Source organism: Sinohyriopsis cumingii, chromosome 2 (genome assembly GCF_028554795.1).
Source record: "Sinohyriopsis cumingii isolate HCF-2022 chromosome 2, ASM2855479v2, whole genome shotgun sequence".
Classification (NCBI taxonomy): Eukaryota; Metazoa; Mollusca; class Bivalvia; order Unionida; family Unionidae; genus Sinohyriopsis; species Sinohyriopsis cumingii.
In genome coordinates this window covers 22197050-22212535 of record NC_142962.1, presented here as the reverse complement: position 1 = coordinate 22212535, position 15486 = coordinate 22197050, and the positions used below count along the sequence as shown (strand labels likewise).

At 35.1% G+C, this 15486-nt stretch overlaps 1 protein-coding gene across 1 annotated transcript in view; it reads right to left on the bottom strand.

The window, feature by feature from the left end:
* The window catches only part of LOC149804453 (nesprin-1-like), a 572886-nt gene that overhangs the window by 240230 nt on the left and 317170 nt on the right, over positions 1-15486 (bottom strand). Inside the window, exon 86 of the mRNA XM_089940603.1 lies at positions 13943-14248. Coding sequence (XP_089796729.1) covers positions 13943-14248 — 306 coding nt within the window. The remainder of the gene's footprint in view (positions 1-13942; positions 14249-15486) is intronic.

Genomic DNA, 15486 nt, shown 5'->3' with positions numbered 1-15486 from the left:
TCTGATGATGGCCATAAAATGTACTAAGTTTCATGGCAATCCATTGAAAACTGATTAGTTGCATTCACAAATTCCATCTTACACTGTGTTCAGGACAACAATGGCAATAACTCTTGCAAAATCTTGGGGAAAGTGATTTGTCGACATCTTCATATGCTGACCATTACATGTACAAATTTTCATGGCAATCTACTGATTACTAGAGACAAAATGCTAAATTCTCCATTCCTAGTAGATCAGCAAGAACATACAGCAAATAAATTACAATAAAATTATCATCAGGTAAATAGTTCTTTCCTTAAACTTTCTAAATTATTCATATTACTAGTAAACAGATATTATACTATAAACAGTATGGTACATCTGTAAATAAATAACTACCTACTGATATATACACAAACTGAAATTCAGATCAAATAGTTTATCACAGTTAAATCAGACAAATATTATTAAAGTAGAAACAGCCTAACACAAATGAATGCACCATTAATTTTTTTACCACACTGAGCGAAGACTGGGACGGGGGTGTGGAGGGTTCCAAAGTATTCAGTCAATAAAGGTCACACAGATATCATAGAAAACTTAACATGGCATTTTCTCTTAGAGTATATAATATGAAGAGAAAAAAACACAGTATGTATTACATGGTAGAGTAGTGACTTTGTAAGCATACTTGATGTAATCTTGTTGCAAATAATATATTCTTCTACAAAATTTAAACAACAAAAAAATAATTTTTCAACCTAACATGAGTTGCAAGTAACAAAGAGGTCTCTTAATATACCTTAACCAATAATCTTGTTTCTAAATTAGAGCTACATCACATGTTAAAGATAAATCTTATATCTAAATTACTACATCTACTTTCATTTTGTATATTAACTGGATAAAAATAGTGACTCCACAGTTTCTATAAGTAAATGAGAGACTTTCAAATGAAAAGTCAAAATGCAATTTACCAAACTGTCTCCTTGCAATGCTTCATTTCATCAATGAAATGCTTCATTCCATCAATGAAATGCTTCATTCTGTCAATGAAATGCTTCTAGTTGTTTTCTGGCAATAACAACAAATTCAGATTAAACTGATTGTGAACTTAAATTCATGGATTATCTCCTCCTTTACACTGAATATTGTCATAATACCATATCCTCCTGACCTTGATTAGTGAACAATGCCATTTTTCTTATCAACTATTACATTATTTAAGGCATATAACTTACATCATGAGATTTCATATGGTTAATTCATAAATTTAGTAACTGCACTATTATGTTTACCTCTTTTCTTTGTAACAAGATCCTGACTGAATGTGGTATGTATTTATTAAAACATCTGCATATGTAAAACAATATACTTTGTGTCTAAATGTTCAAATCATGAGGCACAAATTTTACAGGCTGATGTAAAAATTGCAATCATGCAAAAAAGGGAACAGGGTATTCACTATGTACATGGTGGAGAAACCACTGAATTTTACCTCTATAAAACTGAATCTCAGTTTCCTAATATACCCTAAAACACAAAAATGAACTACAGCTTCTATTATTAACTTATTTTTGTTTGGTTCATTTTTGGACATCTAAATTTCAAAGTAGACATAATTTTGAGTAAAAATTTTCGTTGGGGAAAAGGTTTTTACATAACAAAAATGGCTGATGTAATTTACATCGATGTGAAAGAATTTTTAAGTCCACACTTTTCAATTCTGCATCTATAAAGAACATGTTAAATTCATGTTAATTAATAATGATTTTATAATAAGAATGTGATATTAAATGTCTCTGAAGACAGTTTTCTACTGTAAGTAAATTAATTTACATGCAAGTAAGATATACGGTAAACATGCCAGACTGTTTACTTTTCACTTGGCTTACTATCAATAGAAAAACTTTGTAAGAATTTAACAAATTTAATTCGAGACAAACTTTTGATGTTGGCTTAATTTCAAATTTAAAGGGTATACCAATGCAAACAAAATTATGTTGTAATCAGCCATGAAAAAGCAACCTTTTATCAAATGAACATTCCTTATAGTAATTCTTACCGTGACAAGTCAATGGCACTGTTCAGCATTTCAAGCTCCTGATAATACATGAAACAATAATTTTCTCATATTTATTCTCTTATTCCTCTATAGTGATTTGTCCTTATTAACAATAATACTCAGTATTGGTAAGCACCATTAAATTTGTTTAAGCACACATGCTTACATATCAAAGAACATATCATTCCGCAGGTTATCTTTCATTCGTTGTGACAGTTTTTTTAGATGACTAGCTGTCTGTGAGGCTTCTTCTAATGCATCTAATACATGTGGGCTTGTTCTTCGCTTTCGTCCTCTACGTCGTGGAGCCTGACCACCATACTCACTTTCATCAGACAAATATTCATCCTCAAACACAGGCCTCCTGTGGCGAATGGGGGGTGCAGGTGCTGCATAGATTGGTATCACATACTCAGGGGGAGGAGGAGGTGGAGGAGGCATTTGCCTCCTTGGTGGTAAGGTGTAATTTCTAAGTCTTTCTATTCTTTCCTCAACGTTGCTTAAATCATCTTGTGTAATCATTCTCCTTCTAAGAGGATAAGCACTGGGATTGAGCTGAGGTCCATTCATGATGATTGGTGGTGCTGTAGCAGCAAATGGCTGTGGATTGTACATTGGCTGTGGAGCATAAGCGTAACCATTTTGAACAGGTACTTGTACATGAGGTATTTGTGCTTGAGGCGGTGCTTGAGAGTTTGGAGGAGCAAACTTGGCCAAAGTGCTGCGTTCCATGGGTGATGCACCACGTGTACTGGGTCGTGAATGTGACCCTGCAGACGGCGTTGTAGTACGACTTCTCCTGCCCTCCTTCATGTCTCTCATATTCCCCATGAGTTCCTGGAATCGGTTCAGCCGGGCATTTCGTACAGGGTCTCCCTCAGGGAACAGTTTAAGGGAGGTCTGTGTGCCTTGTTCGGTCTCTGTTTGTGTTTGGCGTGTGCCATGTTTCTCAGATTCTTTAATTAGGCGCACATCGTCTAACACGTTTTGAATCATTTCCCGCTGAAGTGTGGTCCCAGATACCATAGAATTCATGTCCTCCTCACTACCACTGTAAGTACTATTCAGTCCACGACTTTGTTTCATCTCTTTCACCTCTGACAAAAGGCTGCGTAACAGATTTGCTCGAGAGCCACTAGACCTCCTAGTTTGGTTGCCAATGGAGTGTAAAGAAGTGTTTGAGGTTTGAAGGGAAACATTTCTTGTACTTTCAGTCTGTGTTTGGATGGACAGTGGCTCTTTCTTGCTGCTCCACATATTGGCTGGTGTCTGAGTCCCAGCATGTCCAGGTGTCTGGGATGACCCATCTCGCAAATCCTCTGGGTTAACTGGTGGAAATGTCTCAGCTATGTATGAGACATCAGAATCATCATCAGAATACTGATTTGCCTCAAGTCCAAGTGGTGTGCCCCTCATTGTGTTTTCAAAGACTTCTGTATCAAGATTTGTATCGAAACTCGAAGCATGCATAGTATAATAGGTTTCACCATATCCAGACTCCTCACTCTCCGACTCAAGTGCCGTAGCACCTTTCTTCAGATCACGATCATCGAATCGACTGGTTGGCCGACCAAGTGATCGATACCCTGGTGAAGGTGACTTTGGAGTCCCGCTTTGTCCTCTTCTGTATGCTGACTTACTTTGCGGTCCACTGCTACCACTCTGTCGTGCAGATTTTGGACTTACTTCATCATTGTCACTACCTTCTGACTCCCCAAGTAAGTCTTTCCTACTGGAGAATCGAGCAGAAGAATTTGGTGTTTGTGTTGATCGGCATTTTCGACGCTTGGGCTGTGAGGGGGAATGGAGGAAAAGCATTACTATATATACATTCATGCATCACAATGCATGCATTCATTTTGCAAATAACAACAATCTAAGCTAAAGTTAGTGTTTACTTCAAAACTACAACAAAAACTTGATTACACTGATATTTCTTAAATATTTACTATCCTAATAATTTTAAATTTAAATTATACTTTCAATTACTGTGTAAATATTCTGAGTTCTAAACAATTACTGTTACATTGATTTTTGTGCATGAGTAATCAACATTTAAATCATAATTAGTCATAGTTTGGATTAAAATTAAACGGCTTCTGAGAGAGAGTAAATATGGTAAATATATAATGCTAGGTTAAACATCTTTTTAAACTTTCAGGCAGGCAATGTGGTTTTGCTAGAGAAGATCTAAAGCTGCAAGATTCACACTGTGTGTTGTAAGTAATATTTATAAATTACAGTTTTATTTAAATTGTTAATTGGATTAGCAAGACATATGTATACATGCTAGTTGATAAAATAACGACATGATAAAAGTATGTATAAAACAACCCAAAGAAAACATAAATTGATATTGATACAAGTATGCTAACATTTCTATCCCATAATCCCTTTGTCTAATTAGCAGCACCTCTAACAAAAGAGTATCTGGGTTGCAGACTTGCTTTGCATGGATAAAGACTGAGACTTTTGAAGGCTTGCAGTAATAATGTCACTCTAGACATCCCAGGTCTAAAAAGGGGAACACAAGTCACCATTGGTTAGAGCAGAAAGCAGCACGTAAAGCCAAAAAAAGCAAGGAAAAGCAAGAAATGAAATATTCACATAAAAAACAAACTTCTGAAAAATCAGGTGCTGTAAGAATACACGAGTACTTTCAAATCAGGTGCTGTAAGAATACTCAAGTACTTTCAAATCAGGTGCTGTAAGAATACACAGGTACTTGCAATTAATGTGCTATAAGAATACACAAATACCCCTTAATAAGATGCTGTTCATAGATTTCAACATGTATTTTGTTCAATATATGAAATGAAATAATGGGACAAAATTTAAATCCAAGATTGGATTGATAATTTTGAAGATCCAGGCAACAGAAAGAATAATTCTGTGAATTAGGATTTAATACAATATGTAATCAATAAGAACCTATTGTAAGACTTAAAACCCATCATAGCCATATAGCTATCATTGTGCTGATATGCCCAATTCAAGGCTTAAAATCAATCATAGCCATATAGCTATCATTGAGCTGACAAACCTAAATTGAGGCTTTAAACCAATTAAAGTTATATAACCACCAATGTGCTGATATGCCTAATTCAAGGCTTTAAACCAGTGCTGTCCAACCTTTTTCACACCATGGGCCACTGAAAAATGTTTTTCTTGAAGCCGAGGGCTGCAGCAGAAAACTGAAAAGCAATGACTATATAGCTGCTTGAGCTCTGGCGGGCCATTTAAAATCAGCCAGCGGGTCACGGTTTGGACAGCACTGCTTTAAACCAATCATCGTCATATAGCCATCATTATGCTGAAAGGCCTAATTCAAGGCTTTAAAACTAATCATAGTCATATAGCCACCATTGTGCTGACATGCCTAATTCAAGGCTTTAAACCGATCAGGATTGATTACATTCTTTACTTATTAATTTTTTTTCTCCTATGATAGACCTGGAACCAATCTAAAGAAAACAAAAGTTGTTGACAAGCTGAGGGTAATGTGAGGTGGACTGGTAGCTGGTTGACATAACATGGAAAAAATATGGCTGAGACTTGAGTAGCATAGGACTGTTAAGTCAGTCCAAAACTACTGTCATACTATGACACTGATAATAAATATTTTCCGTATTTCGTGAGCATGGATAAATTTTTTTCCAAATCAAGATATCCAGTTCAAAAGGCAATTGAGATCACATCTGAACATGGTATATCCTGGGATCAGTGATTCACATCATTGAGGCACTTGGTCTAGTGCCTCAATCTTTAAGCATGTTAATGATTTGGAGCAAGTTCTTGACACATTCTACAAAGTGCTGGCAAGCTTTAATTTTATGGCGAAGAATGAAATATTTGATGTATATACAGTACAAGTAGAAGAATTACTAAACAAAGCAGGAAAAAAGAAAACGAAGTGTGCTATACAGGCAGATATAAGTGAAAGAACAATATCAAAAGTAAACAAAAAGAATCTCAGATTGGAAAAGATAAGAAACAAAGTAAACCCTTGCCCAAACTCTGATGTAGAATACTTCAAACTCTTCTAGTTCTGGTTCGATTAATTTTTTTTACAAATTCTTTTAGCTCTGGGTCACTGAAGTTTGTAATCTTAGCTATTTAGAGATAATTTGGGAAAATACTAGCACTGAGTTTGGCTACATTATATAAAGTCATTAGTATAAAATGAAGAAACAGAGAAATAACTAAGGCACAGACAGATGGAAAACAAACTCGTTAATTCTGACTGTACTACAGAGGTGCTGCATTACTGGACTAGAATTAATATATGGTGTAATTTCATTTTCTTCCTTCCGACTTATACAGTTTTCAGTTGTTGACAGAAAAGATATCTTAAGCTGATTGTCATTTGTCAAGCATTTAATATTAGCACAACTGCACACAATACATTAAGCTGACCATCAATTGCAAAACACAATACATCAAGCTGATCGTCATTTGCAAAACACAATACATGTATGTACATTTATGGTTGAAATGTTCATTGTAGAGGACATGTTTGGTTGTGATGATTTTGCTGTGTAAGCATTCTGAGTTATCAAATATTAACTGAATAGATTACAAACAACTAAATGAAGGTGGATGTGAGGCAAGTCTGTTATATGTTCTGTGCAGGATTTTCATGCAAGTGAGGCAAGCAAATTACCTGAAAGTCTGTGTAAATCCAAGTTATTTTGGCTTATAAGAAACTGCTATTTCCATGTAGAAAAAAACTGGATTACTTAGATAAGATGTCCTGAATGTGACTTACGTTACATGCTTGAAAATGTCCCTATGAGAAGTTACTGATCCAATTAATTTGAGTGAAAAATAACACAATAACTACTAAATGCAAATCTGGTTTCATCCAATATGCCTTGAGAATAACCTTAAGAATGCACTGTTTGAATGATAAGTGAAAACTAATTTGAATAACACACACATACATGCTGGGTTCACTCAGGTGTAGAGCAAATACTGTTTTACAATACACACGAATATAATAAATAATTAGGAATGTTATAACAATGGCATATAGACAAAAGACTAAAGTTAAGGAGTCAAAATAACAAGATTAGACAACTTTAGTGTTGTACCTCTTAAAATAAGAAACCAGTCTAGGCATGAAGCACCAGTCTAGATCAGAGTTCCCGCCTGATTCTTGAATTCCTGGCTAAGGTATTTTACTTGGAGCCCAGTCAATAAGATAGGTAGGCAAGTGTACTATTTATAGCATTGGAGTGCTATCAGAGAGATTGAGTAAACTGGGTAAGCATTACCTACAACTGCCACCATAAGACAAAGAATGCAAGGAGTGCAGGATAAAGCCATACAAACAGACAGACAGGGTGCTGTGAGAGGGGGTGCATGGAAAGCACAGATGGATATACACTGTGTGAAAAGTTAATCCACTAGGGTATGAGAATCTGGTTATTATTAAAGTAGAAACAGCCTAACACAACTCAATCATGCAGTACTTACTTCATAATGGTGTTGGAACTCTAGTGCCAAATCACACTTAACACAAAACAAACTAGTCTATCTGCCTTCCTCCATATCCCAACAGCCGGTGTCCAGCAAGTCTAAACCACCGTCCTTTGGCACGATAAAGTCTCACACACTGCCTGTATAACTCTGTCTACCATTGATAATTTGATTTAAAGGTCAGACTTCATACTTTCTATCACACATGCAGGTTTGAGCATGTCCACTCCCCATTGTATGATGACTGGTGGAGTGTTTCCAGCATGTAGACAGCTGGCCAATAAGATTCAACTGGTTACCAGGTTCTTGTATAAATGAAGGGAGGGGTGGAGTTTCATTGAGTTTTATCAGGTACAATACAGCACTGTAAACAATTTTTTTTTATCATTCACGAGTTTTCTAAAGATACCTAAGTTTGAATAAAACTTGGTACATCAATGAAGTAGTCGTGTTCAGAGATGTTTAAGATTCATTGGAATTATATAAACTAATCATTACTTTACCAGTGGTTATTATAAGTATTTTGGGCAAGAGACTGCTGTGTACCTGGTGAACTTGTCTGACATTCAGTTGGATATAGTACACATCTTCCAGCGATCTTTCCATTGCATTTTATTTTATTTACTCTCCATATGATGGCTTGGTAGGCCATTATGTGAATTTTTATAAACATAAATGCTCAACTCAATTCACATCAATGTTCACATATAAATATTATAAATGGAAAATTAATTAAGTAAAATAAAATCAAGAACTAAATACAAGCTCAAAAAGTCAGATATAAAATGTATGGTAGAAATCTCAAATACTATCAGATTTCAATGTCTCACAAGACTGATAATTGAAATGCAAAATCTTTAATAGTTGATTTAATTGTTTCTTCGTGAATTCTTTCAGGACTGGGCCACTAATGCTTTGCATGTACAATGTATCTTTTAGACTCATTTGTTTTTCTGTTTTTTAATATCTTGTTCAAACCTTATGGACAAATAATAACCTTGCTTAAACTTTAGTCACTTTGCAGCTATGTAAATGTATAAATTTACTAAAATACAAAGCATGAAAATACGAATGATTCTTTGTTAAATGAGACAAAGAAAAGATAGAAATGATGTAAAAGAAAGCAGCATTTCTATATAAAATTGTAGAACTATCTATAACGATAAGAGTATGAATACGGGATAATGGAAACCATAGCAACATGAAAACTCACTGTGGTGCATTGTGGTTTCTAAGGTAAATTGATGAATGGTGAAAAATTATGGTAAACATTGCACACAAAAATCAACACAGACATTATCTTGTTAAGGCATATCCTATTCAAATCAGCTAATATCAACAATTATTTCTATGGTGACATGTGTTGGAAGACTCTTGGAACAGATGGGTGAAATTTCTTTTGATAAATTCTCTAAAGTCTCATTGCCCTCATGTTTCATCAAATGTCTTCAAGAGCTAATTACAAGAAACTGCATGCAAAGCAAGTGGGCAACTGATGAAAAGACAACAACTGCATTGAACTGTAGAATCTTGATGATACAATTCACACAGGTACATCAGTATAGAGTCAGCTGTATAATTTCATGGAGTACCTGTAAGAACTGTCATATTTTTATGATTTCAAGGAGTACCTGTGAGAACTGTCATAGCTGTAACTCTTTAGTGGATACCTACATATAAAAGGCACATGATCTTATATGACCATGTGTATGGATTCATTTTGTTAATGTTTTACTTTTACCTTGATATAAAGGACACCTGTCCATAAAGGACAGATTTTAGTGTGATCCCCTGAATAACCTTTATAGACTTTTTTGTTTTGGATATAAAGTATATTTTATTCAAAATGTGTGAATTGATTCTATCTTTTGAATACCAACCTGATACATTATTCTCTGCATTCAGTATCTGACATAATACAATAACATGCACTAATAAGCACACATTTTTTTGTTGGGTCACAATTGGCATAACATTTATCCATTTCCAAGTGCACTAATCTTGATTCTATAGCTGCTTAAATCCACCAAAATTTCTTGGTATCACTGCACATGCCTGTTGTCTTGTTACCTTTTAACGTCGTGGATTAAATCAGTCTAGAAAATGGATATTACATGTGCAGCCATACTGGAGATAGAATAAACCTCCAAAGTAAAGAACTCTCAACATAGGCAAAGGGAGCTAATTCTTCAAGTGTGCATATACACATGATGTGATATCATCAGAGTGCAATTATTACTGCATGATGAGTTTACCCAAATAATTTTCATTTTTCAACACATAGTACAAGTAGTATGTCAAATATGGACAAGTCTTTCTTCACATTCTGTGGCCTAAGCCTGCTTTCATCCATACTCATAAAGGACCATACTTAAATCAAACAATATTATCAGTAAGCACTGCTGAAACAAACTTTTGTAATGGTATTGACATAACTAGCCACTGTAACTTGGGTCTACTTATTTTAACTTGTGCATTATATCAGATTGTGTAAAAACAATGACCTTGAATATCAACAAAAAAAAATGGGCTTACTTTTGTATTTTACTGGTCTTGAACAATTTGATTGTTATTAAATTTCTTACACCTTAATCATCTAGCACCACAGACACACAGTGATAAACAGCACTGTTATCCAATCTTTACTGATGGTACCATAATTTCTAGACCAGTTTCTGAGACAGAAAGTCACATGGATATATTTGTCCTGAAAGACCTGTCACTAAATTCAAATAATTTCTGGCAAGTCACTGTCTTGCCTTTTATAACACAGCAGCCACGAGCAAACCATCTGGTCAAGAATACATTTATATAAAGTTGCTTGTTAATAAGAACTGCCCATTTAGAAAAATGTAATAAAACCTGAATTCTCTCATCTTTCCCCAGTACTAGAAATTTTGTGGAATATTTGGCCTATAGAAGACTACAACACTAGTGACATACTATAAAGTATGTATGGAAAATAAGTACACATGGACTTCCAGTATTTTTGTAACAAAAAACAAAAACAAGACCTCATAAGAATTATTCTGATAGAAAGAACATGTTGATACATCATTTTGGAGGAATAAAGATAACAACATTTTCAAGCTGACTGCCAGGATGGCCATTTTGGATATCAGATCGATTTATGACAATCTTGACATCAATGGATGTATTTGGACAGCACAGTACCAATGTACCCAAAGAATTAGTAATAATAAGATTTTCAAGATGACCATTGTGGTGACCACCCTGGAAGTCAGATTGGCACCATTTTTATATAGGGCCAATTATACATAAGTAGACTGACAGGAAACACCTCATGATGAAATGTCCATTCAGTCATTATGAAGAGGTGATTGAAAGATTTTCAAGATGGCTACTGTAGCAGCTATACTGGATGTCTGAGCAGCACCATTTTCATTTAAGACCATCATTAAAGTCTTCCGATGAAAACACCACATCAATATGACCTTCCACTCAGGAGGAGTAGCAGAAAAGAGAGTTTCAAGATGGCTGCTGTGGTGGTCATATTGGCCACTAGATCGACACTATTTTTATTCAGGCTAACAAGACATCATAAGATGACTTTTAGTGAAAACCCCATGTTGATATGATCATCAATTCAGGATGAGTAGTGACAGCAAGATTTTCAAGACGGCCACTGTGGTGACTATATTGGACATCTGAGCGGCGTCATTTTAATTTAGGACCAAATAGACCATAGGATGAATGCATGTGTAAAATTTCATGGAAATCTTCAAAGTAGTACAGGAATAGCAATAACAAACTTGTGCTGATGGATGGACGGACAACAGGCCCTCTCGTGCATTTGTTGGAAAAATAAGTGCATGGGCTTTCTGGTACTTTGGTAACAAAACTACACATGGGCCCTATAGTATGTTTATATCAAAACATGGGCCCTTGGGTACTTTTCTAGCATATGGGCATGCTGGTACTTTTGTAGCAAAAGAAAACATGCACTTGGGACAGCTGGTGCTTTTGTAACAAAATTAAATGGACATGGAATTTTGAAGCAACACATGTTCGTTGGATAAACTGATGCTCTACTGTCTTAAAATGATTTCCATTAATTCAACTTAAGAACATTTCTTCTTTTAACTGCTGAGTGGTCAAACCATTTCTTATATTTAAAGAATTTCAAATTAGCTACTGTGAATGATATAGTGGATGTAAGAATGACATCAATTTCATTTAGGGCAAACAGGACATCCTTTACAAAAAGATTTCATAAAAAACTAAGTCAATATGACCATCCATTCAGAGGGAGTACCAGTAAGATTTTCAAGATGACCATTGTGGCAGCCATATTTGATTTAAGATTGGCACCGTATGCATTTGGGACCAAATAGGTATGAAAATGAAAAGAAGTCTTTTGGTGAAATCGTGCCAATATGATCATAAATTCTGAAGGAGTAATGATAACAGGATTTTCAAGATGGCTGCCATGGTAGCCATACTGAAAGTGAGAATGGCATCATTTTCATTCAGGACTTACTTGACTCCATAAGACGCTTTCAAGTGAAAACTGCAATTTGATAATACATTCCTTATAGGAGGAGTAGCACTAAAAAATATTTTAAGATGGTTGCCATGGTGGCCTTATTTAGGTCAGATCACCACCATTTTCATTTAAGATTATCACAATATTATAGTTATGTTGATATGACTTCTGTTTAGAAGGAGCAGCAATAAAAATGATTTTCAAGATGGCTTACATGGTGGCCATACAGGATGCAAGACTGACACCAGTTTCGTTTAGGTCAAGCAGATATGATCAGAAGTCTTTCAGTGAATACCCCATCCTAATATGACACTCAATTCAGGAAGAGTAGCAATAACAAGATTTAAAAAATGGCCACTGTGGCAACCATGTTTCACGTCTGAGTTGCACCATTTCCATTTAGGCCCAACCAAACATTATAATAAACATTTAAGTGAAAACCCCATGTTGATATGACCATCAAAGTAGAAGAAACTATAACAATATTTTCAAGATGGCTGACATGGTGTCTATATTGGATATTTGATCAGCACTTTTTTCATTTTGGACCAATTAGGTCTAGAGATGAGCAAGTTTCATGGTAATCCTCTGAATAGTTTAAGAGTTGATGTGATAACAAACTTGTGCTAACAGATGGGTGAACAATGGATGATGGCCAGCAGGCCATCCAACAAGCCCTCTGCTCTATGATCAGTGGAGCTACAATCAAGTGCACATGGACCCTCTGGTATTTTTGTAGCAAAAATAAGTGCATGTATGAGTGTAAAAAAAGAAATCAAAGTTTAAGATATAAACTTTGCACTATCAGTGATTATTCTATGCTAAATAGCACAACTATTTATCTAAGTAGCACTGTTAGTGCATCTTTTCTTTAAATCTTCTTTCAATGTTCAAATCATTTTTATGTAAAATGTAGTAAATCTGATTCATAAGCTTAAATAATGAACTTGCACTTATAGTGCATTGTGGTGTGTTTCACTGTATATAGTGTATTGTGGTTCATCTCACTGTATATACTGTATTTTGGTGCATTTCACTGTACATAGTGTATTGTGGTGCATTTCACTGTATATATTGTATTGTGGTGCATTTCACTGTAGATAGTGTATTGTTGTGCATTTCACTGTATATAGAGTATTGTGGTGCATTTCACTGTAGATAGTGTATTGTGGTGCATTTCACTGTAGACAGTGTACTGTGGTGCATTTCACTGTATATAGAGTATTGTGCATTTCACTGTAGATAGTGTATTGTGGTGCATTTCACTGTATGGAGAGTACTGTGGTGCATTTCACTGTAGATAGTGTATTATGGTGCATTTCACTGTAGATAGTGTATTTTGGTGTATTTCAGTGTAGATAGTGTACTGAGGTGCATTTTACTGTATATATTGTATTGTGGTGCATTTCATTGTATATATTGTATTGTGGTACATTTCACTGTATATATTGGATTGTGGTGCATTTCACTGTAGATAGTGTATTGTGGTGCATTTCATTGTATATATTTTATTGTGGTACATTTTACTGTATATATTGTAAAGTGGTGAATTTCACTGTACATATGTACATTTAAAAATAAATTAAATGTTAATTTGATTAAATTCAAAATGAAGTCTATGTACTTATTATTCAGATTCTACAACATGCTGCTAGACTTTGCTTCTTGGATGGATGCAACACGGAACAAGTTTACACGTTAAATAATTTAAACATTTTTTCTTATTTTATTTCTGAGGGCAAACGATTTACTTGTTCCTTTCCTTTTGTAAAAGTGTCCATAGTAAATTGTACCAAATGGTCTAATACAATGCAGTGCTCATGTCTCACATCATTAGTTCGCTGCAATATTGCCCCAATATAACAACAGCTGACAGTAATTGTAGAGAGAAGTAATTGTGTACTTACCCTCAACTCTGCTGACTTCTCTACCACAGACATGTCTGCCTTGTCAATTTTTTCGAGTTCGTCAATGTAGTTTGCCAGATCCTCGTCCATTGTGTTTTGCTGGTTTTGTAGGTCACGTGCAGCTTGCAGTGCATGCTCGCGTTCTGTAATCAGATTCTCAATTTGTCCCAGTAGCTCTTCCCAGTCATCCTTCACTGCTTTGAACACTGGATCTTGTAAGGATGGGTTGTGTTCTGTCAGTTCCCGATAACGAGTCTGGAGAGTTTCAACAGCTGGACCACGAGCCTGGATCTCTTCTCGGAGGGCCTGTAGATAAAAGAAGTTATACAATAATAAAATCAATTCAGCTGTACACATGGCTTTGAATGAAAAATTTCAAATAATTGCTAAATAGCTGACAATACTTGAATCATCAAATACAGTTACTAGGGGATTCAAATAAATTTGTTTAATTCAAGGCAGAGAATCTATGAATCAAATTGTAAATTATGGTTAGACCACCTGATGACAAGAAAATTCATATGTCAACCACTTGTAAATCATTCTATTTCGGAACTCTTAAACATTCTCAAATTCAATACACTTGGCATATTTAGAACATAAAATAATCATAATTTACTTTCTAAGTATACATCTTGCTGCATCTTATTTACAGTAAATAATGTTTTTGCCAATTCAGTTTCTTTTCTAAATTTGCAAACATTTTAAACTCATGACAACAGCACAGCGAGTAACACATTTTATACCTTCCTTTTGTTTTCTATTTTTAGCATTTCTGTATGTGGGTAACAGCATGATATGGCTGACTATGAACACCAATGACCAAGAAACTAGTTGTCTTTATCATTACTATTGGGACCTATACATTTAAGATGTATTCAGTTTCTTTCATCCCCATAATTGCAAGCTATCTGATAAGGTGTCTGCCCTTATGTAGTGTACAATTAAAGTTGATTTACAGAAATTTTCTCCCTTATTTATATCAATGACCATGCCATTTGACCTACTGACCCCAAAATCAATAGGATTCTTCCATATCTGAAAAGCAATCAATCCATCAATAATGTTTGTTCAAGGTTCATGGTCTAGAACTTAACTCTCTGTGCCCAAACCAAATTTCTCCTGAGTCCCTGTTACCTTGACCTTTTATCCCAAAATTAAGATTTTATTCCCTCACTCCAAAAGCAACCATCTGCAAAATGTTGGTGAAGGTACATAGCCCAGAGTTTAAGTTACAGTACAAAACCAATTTTCTTCTTCAAGTTACAGTGACCTTAACCTTTGACCTAAATTATGATTAGGAACATTTCTCACCCCAACAGTAAACCATTTATAAAGCTTGATGATGGTGTGTGGTCTAGAACTACATTGTGCAGGAACTTTTTTTTTAGTCACAGTGACATTTATCTCAAACCATTTGACTTTAAAATTGATAGTTTTCTTCCTTGTTCCATTTCAAGCCATCCACATTTAGAATACTTGCACTCTCTAGAACAACTGTTATGTTTGGAAGCAGTTGGATGTCCACAGAGATGGATGGACAG